Here is a 9332-nt window from a genome sequence, read left to right as displayed (position 1 = left end):
CAGTTGATGTCTGGATTGAAACGAACACAACAATACAGCAGCTTGTGATGCTTTTGTGTTGCTTGTGATACCATGGGATCAATATGTTCGTAGTATTGTTGAGTACTTGACTCTGGTGTTGCAGAATTTACAGACCACATGACTCTCGACGAAATCTGCTAACATTTGTTTTGAAAATATGTCCAAACATCAGTTTTTAAAAGTGTATCCTCTCATCCTCAGTCATATCGGAGATCTCGCCGGATTTCATTGTTTGCTGTGCCAATGACTGTGGCCATCTAGTGGCCAGAAGTTTAATTGCCACACAAACATGAGCCAAGGCTGTGCTGTTGATTGTATATTTTAAAAAAAACGACTTAATTTATTTTTTAAATACGCCATATTGAACTGTAAACCATTAAAGAACTATGATAAAATATAATATGATTTGAAACAAAAGTTTGCTGTGGAGTATCGATACAGTATCATAAAATAAAATATTGCAAAATAAAGTCGTATCTATATTTTCTAACCAAACCTAATGATACTACATTTTGTCACCTCTACCAACTAGGTTTTGTGTTCATCATTAGGTTTCTGTATTTCTGTTACTAAAATACCTCAAAAAGTAATTAAAGTGATAGTTCACCCAAATTTAAAAAGTAGCCTTTAAGCTTCTCTTTGAAGCAGAAGATTAAAGACTAACATTCTACACAGACAGGAAGTACTTAAAAACATCGTGAGCGCTTTTCTGACAATATTTTTTCATTCCTTATCTTATCTAAAAAATAATGTCTTCCAATAATTTCTATTGTTTCCTGGATCAACATGAATCTGGATCAACTGCATTTTGCTTTCTATGGGACACATAAAATGTTCTGGGGGGCCAGATCTGGTCCTTAGGTTTGATACATGTCGTATGACTGACCAGGAACGCTTCCCGCTAGACCTGAAGGGTGGATCAATCGAGGAGTAGAATGAAAGAGCAGAGGCAGTCGCACATCCCTGAACTCTGCCAGATAGAATTTCAAACCGTATCTCAGTTCAGTGACGACATCACAATCTTTTGTTGAGTCATTCTGCTTGTGTGTGTGTGTGTGTGTGTGTGTGTGTGTGTGTGTGTGTGTGTGTGTGTGTGTGTGTGTGTGTGTGTGTGTGTGTGTGTGTGTGTGGATGTGTGTGTATGTGTGAATCATGTAGACTGACTTCCCAGTTAGGGTTTTGGGGGTAGGTGAACTCCATAAGGGGATAAGGGGGGACATTTCAAATATGTATGATTCCGACGAATTTAATCTATATATATTACATTCTTGATAAGAGGGATTTGTAAAATTTCAGCTACTTCTGTTAATTGGGCGGCAAAGTGGGGCAGAAGGCCCCCATGAAAATTCAAATACTTACAATTTAGATGAAATTTGAACCATATAGATTAAAAACTAAGTAAGAGGGATTTGTAAATTTTCAGCTACTTCTATTAATTGTAAGGGGGCACGAAGGGGGACAGCAGACACCCATGAAAATAAAAATGCGTCCAGTTTTGATGAAATTCAAACCATATATATTACATTCTAAATAAGAGGGATTTTTAAAATTTCAGCTTCTTCTGTTAATTGTAAGGGGGCACGAAGGGGGGCAGAAGACCCCCAATAAATTAAAACGTGTCGAATTTCAATGAAATGAACATCATATTTAACACATATTAAATAAGAATGATTTCCCTGATGATTTTGCTCTTTTCAGCCATACTGAACTTTTCTTTCCTCCCTTTCTCTCTTCACTCCACTTGTTTTACAATATTCTATCAATTCAGATGAACACGACAGAACCCTTTGACGTCCTCTTCCTAGAACTCCATACGTGGATCTTTTTTCATTCATATGAGACACAGACGACTGCGTGTAATGCATTTTTAAAAAGGAAAGGAATAACTGCAAAGTCATTTTGTGCCCCAGACGACTGAGATATCAATAAAGTATTCCATTACTGCAGAAAGAGAGAGAGAGAGAGAGAGCAGGAAGGAGACAAATGGATTAGAAGAAAAAAAATGGTCTTCAGCCTTGTGATTCAATTAAACTTTGAATGTGACATGGAAGGTGATGCTCAGCAGATATCAGGAGAGAAGAACATTGGGGCGACACGTTTCACAAATATGGATTGGTGATCAAGCTGAAGGTCAATAAGGAAGCGCAGGAGTCATAAATCAAGCGGCAGCATGGGTTAGTTACCAGTGGTTGAAGTCAGCCTGGCCCGCCGCCAGAAGGGTTAATGGTCGGTCCAGACAGAGGAAGACGGATGGAAGGAGGGAAGGCGTCTTCCTCTGAAGGGCAGGGAGTGGCCAGCTTGTAAAGAGTGATGGAAGTGGTGGGTGTGGCGAGGAGGAGGAGGTCAGAGGATGATGGGATGTTCAGGCTATAAAAGCCTCCAGTGCTGAAGTGAGCTTCTGCTTTCCCAGCATCTCTGAGCCTCGCCCGCCGCTCCATCTCTTCAAGACTCGCCATGAGCCACTCCATGCAGACCTCCACCTCCTACAGGCGCACCTTCGGGAGCCCGCACCCCATGACCTCTTACCCGCTCTCGTCCTCCCGCGTGGGCGGGGGTCGCTACCTGCGTTCCGCTTCGCCGGCCGTGTCGTCCCGCGTCTCCACCTCTTACCACCAGCAGCGCTCCCGCCCCGTGGCCCAGCCCCCCCGCCTCAGCTACGACAAGGTGGACTTCACCTTGGCCGAGGCCGTCAACCAGGAGTTCCTGGCCACCCGGAGCAACGAGAAGGTCGAGCTGCAGGAGCTCAACGACCGCTTCGCCAGCTTCATCGAGAAGGTGCGCTACCTGGAGACGCAGAATGGCGCACTGCAGCAGGAGCTCAACCAGTTCAAAGGTCAGCAGCAGCACGGCCAGCCCAACCGGGCCACCGAGCTCTTCCAGGAGGAGATGAAGGAGCTCCGGCGCCAGATGGACGACATCGGCAAGGAGAGGGACCAGTATCTGATGGAGAGGGACAACCTGGCCGAGGATCTGGGTCTGCTCAGGCAAAGGTAAGGGATCGTCGTATGAAAATCACATTTAAGATAATAATCTAAAGAAATAATATGTTTTTAAATGAAAGATCAGTGAAGCTCATACGAGTACTTTAAGAAGGTACTTTTAGTTAAAAATCTGTTTTTATCTCCAGTATTTCTTTGGTACTTTTGATCGTTTAATCCACATTATGTGCTCAAACAATGGATGATCTCTGTGTTATTCTCAATAATCAACAGGTTAATGAAAACATGTTGGACACACAGGTGTGGTCAGTGCGTTGCTCAAGGGTGTGGCCCATTAACTGTGACCATCCATCACATCCTGGGACGTGAGTCTGGAAATGAATGAGGGAAACGTTCAATGACTTCCAAAATTAACAAGATTAAGACCATTAAGCGGATGGTAACAATGTCGTTGCCGTGGTGATGATATCAATATATCAATATATGGACCAGACACTGGGTGGGGTTGTCGTTGCATCTATAGGGGTGGGGGGGACAGGAAATTGAGGTAGTAAAGGAGACAGTTCAGTGAGAGCATCATTAGGAAAGATCAATGTGACTCCTTTGGGTGTTCTCAGTGTTGCTGGAGAACCTCGTCAAGGAAAAAAAAAAAAAAAAAGGTCCAACAAGGCATGAATAAAAGATGAGAAGGGTGACCCCCATCACACACTCTACACACTCGTCCACCATGACTTCAGCCGGGGTCAGAATCGAGCAGACAAGATGGCCGTCTCCTGTTGCTGGGACATTAAAAAAGACAAGGTAGAAGATGAGGTTTCCCATTTTACCAGCCATCGAAATTATGAGGAATATGAGCATGTTCACTGCATGTATCCCTCACACCTAGTACCTGCCAATTTATTTAATGTAAAGGATTATTCACTCGTGAAACTTGCATTACAATAAAACCATCGTCCAATGATTTTAAACGTTTTTTTTAAAGAGTTTTGGATGGTGATATGTCGATTAGTCTCAATGTATAATTTAGCAGCCGCTCCCTTACCATGTAAAAAAGTAGTTTTTTGGGGGTAAATTTAACCACAATTGCTTCTCAATTAGACAATTCTTTGTAAAAAATAGTGTTAATGATGCTAATTTAATTATTTATTTAATCCATCTTTACAATAGTATTACTCGGGAAAATAAATGTAACTTTATATATATATATATATATATATAATTAAATTAAATGTTTTAACCTGATACATAATGGTTTAGCTTTTGAGTTGAAAACCTAAAAACACTTGAATGTTGTTGAATAACATACTTTCTTTCGGGCCAGAAAAATCTTGATGAAAGAAAAAAAAACATTTGATGATTTCTAGCTCTCAAAGAAATCTTATTTTACTGTTGATTGTATCTTGTGTTCTGAGTGTTTTGGAAATTGGAAGCGAATATAAATGGGTTTGAAATTGTCCCTCGTCCCGGCGTCTATTCAATGCTAAACCTCACAATAACATCTTTGTTCCTCACATAATGTCCTTCGAACCCACGCTCTACACACGGAGCTGAATCTATAATTTATAATCTACTTAAAGGGTTTTCTTTGGATGGGTCCAGTTGGACGGATTCTACCATCAGGCAGATTTTTACAAGCAAATTGATCCTGAAAGCCTTTTCATGCCAGCAGATGCTCGCCGATGAAGGCCCGGACAAATGCTCCAATAAACGTCTATATTGGGTTGAGAATAAATGGCTTTTGTATCGTGTGTTCTTCAGGCTGGAGGAGGAAGCTCAGAAGAGAGCAGATGCTGAGAACAACCTCGGGGCCTTCCGTAAGGTCAGAACACTTTCCTCTTCTTTACAGATGATGGATGGATCTGCACCACTGTGAGTTCAGCTCAGACTTTTTATGACAAACTAGGATGTGGACGACGCCACCTTGTCTCGTCTGGAGCTGGAGAGGAAAATCGAGTCACTGATGGATGAGATTGAATTCCTCAAGAAGATGCACGATGAGGTGAGGCTGCAGCTCTTCTTTATATAACTTGTTGACAACACAAGAAACATACGCACAAACTAATACAGACGTACATAAACATACATCGGCAGAAACAAATACATATAAACATACACACAGGTACAAACAAATACACACTAACAAATACACACAGACATAAACATACACAAACATAAGCAAATAACATACACACAAACACAAACACACATTGGCAGAAACACACACACACAAATGCACTAAAATATACACACACAAATAAACAAACTCAAACAAGCGAACACATACATAAACACACATAGGCAGAAACAAAACACATAAACACAAATATACACACACATAAGCACTAACAAATACAAACACATACATACAAATACACACCTACACTAACAAATACATACACATGTGCAAAAACAAATACACACACAAACAGGCACATATACATAAAAATACACACATATACATACTAACAAATACACACACACATAAACATACACACACATACGCAGAAAACAAATACACAAACAAACAGGCACACATTCATAAAAAATACACACATATACACACTAACAGATACACACACATAGGCACTAACAAATACACACACAAACAGACACACATACATACAAATACACAAATATACACACTAACAAATACACACATACATAAACATACACACACACATACGCACAAAGAAATACACCCACACAGACTCAAACTTTTAGTAAACGTTTTTTCCATCAACGTGTCCACAGATTATATATAAATGACATAAATAATATAAAAGCTTCAAGGTTTTCTAGACGACATAATCAATAGGTTAAACCAGAGGTCGGCCACCAGTACCACTAAAAGAGCCATTTGGACCACTTTCCTACAAGAAAAGAAAACCCTCGAAAGAAAAGAAAAAAATCCATATCATGTTCACTTTCTTTGTTTGCTTTCACGCTATATTTAAACAAACTATAAATAAAATGCACAGTTTGTGTTAGTTCACCCAAAATTCAAACACTCATTTTCTACTCAACCAACTAAAGGTTGGGATTATTTCTGTTCTTTCTGTAATCTGTTCTTTTTAGAGATATAGAAAAATGTGTTTATTTTTATGTAGCGACTGGAGCTTTGACGTCTTCGTATCTAACTTTGTCCTGAAATGACCCCCTTGCATGTATAATTTAAGAAATTATAGTTTAATTAATTAAATTAATTTTAAATCACATTTTTGAACAAACTGAAGTAAAATTCTAAAGCGTTGCTGTGCATCAAAGTGTAATTTTTCTTCTAATTTTAAAAACCGTCACAACTTCCCGCTCAAGTTTTGACGGTTGCTTGTGTGTTTGAGCAGGAGATCCAGGATGTCCAGGTGTGTGTCCAGACCCAGCAGCTGAGGATGGAGGTGGACAGCAGCTCCGCCAGGCCCGACCTGACCGGGGCCCTGAGAGACATCAGGGCTCAGTACGAGAACATCGCCATGAAGAACATGCATGAGTCTGAAGAGTGGTACAAGTCCAAGGTACATCAACACACAAGCGAGGAATAAATCATGAGATTTGAGAAAGTCTTAACTCTGCGTCTACATCCCTCAGTTCACTGACTTGACCGAGTCTGCTAAGAAGAACACTGATGCTCTGAGGTCGGCCAAGCAGGAGGCCGGAGAGTCCAGGAGGCAAATTCAGTCTCTCACCTGTGAGATCGATGCAATGAAGAACACCGTGAGACCCAGCCCCCGACCTTCTCTTATGAAACATCACTGTTACATTCTCAAGTGTTTCCTTCGTGTCTGCAGAACGAGTCCCTCCTGAGGCAGATGCGCGACATGGAGGACCAGTTCAACAACGAGGTCGGAAACTACCAGGACAACGTTTGCCGCCTGGAAGACGAAATCCGCAACCTGAAGGATGAGATGGCCCGACACCTGAGGGAGTACCAGGATCTCCTCAACGTCAAAATGGCCCTGGACATTGAAATCGCCACTTATCGAAAACTGCTGGAGGGAGAAGAGAGCAGGTGTGAGGGATTAGATTTACAATTTACTCTCGATATTTTACAGGATCTCCATTTAGATTTTGAATATCAACCCTCTTAAAAATCAGATGTTAAATTTGATCAGAAAAATATTTAAACAATTTCCCGAAGGAGACCTCCAGAGGGTTCAATAAAGTTTTCATCTAGTTTTATCTATTTAAAAAAATTACTCCAAAAAACAAATTTTAAATAAACAAAATGTTAAAAAATATATTGATGTTGGGCACTAATCTAGGTTAATATCATTAAATAATCTTTTTTTTTTTTTTTTTTTAAACCCTATTCGTCCAACAACTAACCCTTTGCAATTTCTTTTAAAGAGCATTTAGTAACCAGTTAACTTTGGTCAGTTACTATCTAAATCAGCTGTGTCAAGGTCTTTTTTTTAAATATATTTAGCTATTTTTTTTCTTTTCTTGATACTTCTAATTGATCTAGTTTGAGAGATCACATCACCAATTTGAAATCATACCAGTCATTTTTGTTTTTAAAGCATTGATAACTGAACCTATTATCCATGTGTTTAGGATCACCGTTCCCATTTTCAACATGGGCATGAACCAGCACATGGGTCAGAAAGGTAGGCAGCAAAAAATTGCTTTATCAAAAATCAAGATTACAAAAAAATCAAATGATTTTTTGACAGATTATGAGCCATTTCCTGACAAGGGGAGCAAGAGGACCGTCGTGATCAAGACTGTTGAGACTCGTGATGGAGAGGTTCGTCTCTTAACTATTTTAATATTGTCAATAATCATTTAAATTAATTGTCTCGTTATAGGTTGTGAAGGAATCCAAGCGAGAGAAGGAGCGAGACCACAGCGACCTGATGGACAAGGATGAGAAAGACCAGTGAAAAAAGATCTAAAAGAAGAGAAAGAAGAAACGTTGATAGATGTACTGCTCATTCTAGTTAGGTGTTTCGTTGTTTAGCAAATCTTTAGCTGCAGTGCAAGATCTCGGTGCTATTGAAGCCACATTGCAACAGCATGACCAACTGAAAAAACCACATGTGGCCTTTATTTATTTACAGCAAGAAACACTGACTTGGAATATTTAACAAGAAACAAAGAACACGCAGCATCGTATGAAAATAAACCACTGCCATAGGAATAAATGCTTTTGTCATCCAGTTTCCTTTAACCAGGCTCATCATCAAGTTCAATACACATTATTTAATTATGATACATGTAATCAAACTGAAATAAACTCTCTGCTTCTCTGGCAAAATCATGACTATGCGAATAAATAATTGGAGAAAAGAGGTGTCTGTTTATATATTTTAGTGTATTGTTGTTATTATTTAATGCAATATTCATTACCAATTTTGAAATAACTCCTACTAGTTACAACTCTGAAGGGCAACACATTTTATGTCACTTATAATAATCATCTAAATCATGTTACTACACGCTTTAGTTTTTAAAATGTCGCTCCAAGTTCTTTCATATGAATATTTACATGCAATGTTTTATAGACATTTTGTAATAACTTCTGAATTAAAGCTCTGATGGTCAATACATGTATGTCACTTATGAAGGACCTTCATATCTTGTTACTAAACTCATTACTATTTTTTAAATGTTATATAAATTCTTTAAAATGAATCTTCATCTTCATGCCATTTTCGTAAACATTTTGTAATAACTTTGTAATTACAAATCCGATGGTCACCAAAGTTATGTCACTTATTTAGTACCTTCATATCTTGTTACTAAACTGGTTACTTTTACAAATTTCTCTTTGAAATCTTTTTAATTATTTTAACAAATTATTTAAGATCAATATTTTCATGCCATTCTTCATAAATATTTTCTAATAACTTTGTAATTACAACTCCGATGTCACCAATTTCATGTCACTTATGAAGTACCTTCATATCTTGTTACTAAACTGGTTACTTTTACAAATTTCTCTTTGAAATCTTTTTAATCAATATCTTCATGTCAATTTTCGTAAAGATTTTGTAATAACTTTGTAATTACAACTCCGATGATCACCAAAGTTATGTCGCAATTTTTTGCAATATTTTTAATTTTATTATTATTATTCATTACATTCTTTTATATAAATATTTTCATGCAATCTTTCATAAACATGTTGTAACCTCTGATAGTCACCAAAAAAGTGTAGTAACATAATATGGAGGCCCTTCATTACTCACATAAATACACTCACTTGGCGCCAGCATTGAGATCCGTGTATTTAAACCGCGGAATATTATGGTTAAAACCCAAAGTGTTGACTCGAAGGCAAGCAATTTCGTTGAATAACTTATTCGTATTGTTGAAATTTTGACGACAAAATAATGTTTTCACAGCTGTTTTAATTTAACAAAGCGCTAAATTCGA

At 38.4% G+C, this 9332-nt stretch overlaps 1 protein-coding gene across 1 annotated transcript; it reads left to right on the top strand.

Moving 5' to 3' along the window:
- The first annotated feature begins 2475 nt into the window (after positions 1-2475).
- Positions 2476-7616, top strand: prph (peripherin). The gene is made up of 8 exons (XM_087801793.1): positions 2476-3011; positions 4719-4779; positions 4864-4959; positions 6302-6469; positions 6543-6668; positions 6743-6963; positions 7509-7552; positions 7597-7616. The coding sequence occupies exons 1-8, from the start codon at positions 2476-2478 to the stop codon at positions 7614-7616; spliced, it is 1272 nt and encodes a 423-aa protein (XP_087657919.1).
- The last annotated feature ends 1716 nt before the right edge of the window (positions 7617-9332 follow it).

This window comes from Callionymus lyra, chromosome 10, assembly GCF_982586985.1.
Source record: "Callionymus lyra chromosome 10, fCalLyr1.hap1.1, whole genome shotgun sequence".
Taxonomy (NCBI): domain Eukaryota; kingdom Metazoa; phylum Chordata; class Actinopteri; order Syngnathiformes; family Callionymidae; genus Callionymus; species Callionymus lyra.
The sequence above is the reverse complement of the archived record's forward strand: the minus strand, read 5'-3'. Positions and strand labels throughout refer to the sequence as shown.

What these genes read in the sequence shown, in the direction of transcription:
- prph (XM_087801793.1), top strand. Translation starts at nt 2,476, where the DNA reads ATGAGCCACTCCATGCAGACCTCCACCTCCTACAGGCGCACCTTCGGG. An exon ending in CTGGGTCTGCTCAGGCAAAG is followed by an intron (nt 3,012 to 4,718) that starts GTAAGGGATCGT and finishes TGTGTTCTTCAG; the next exon opens with GCTGGAGGAGGAAGCTCAGA. An exon ending in AAGAGTGGTACAAGTCCAAG is followed by an intron (nt 6,470 to 6,542) that starts GTACATCAACAC and finishes TACATCCCTCAG; the next exon opens with TTCACTGACTTGACCGAGTC.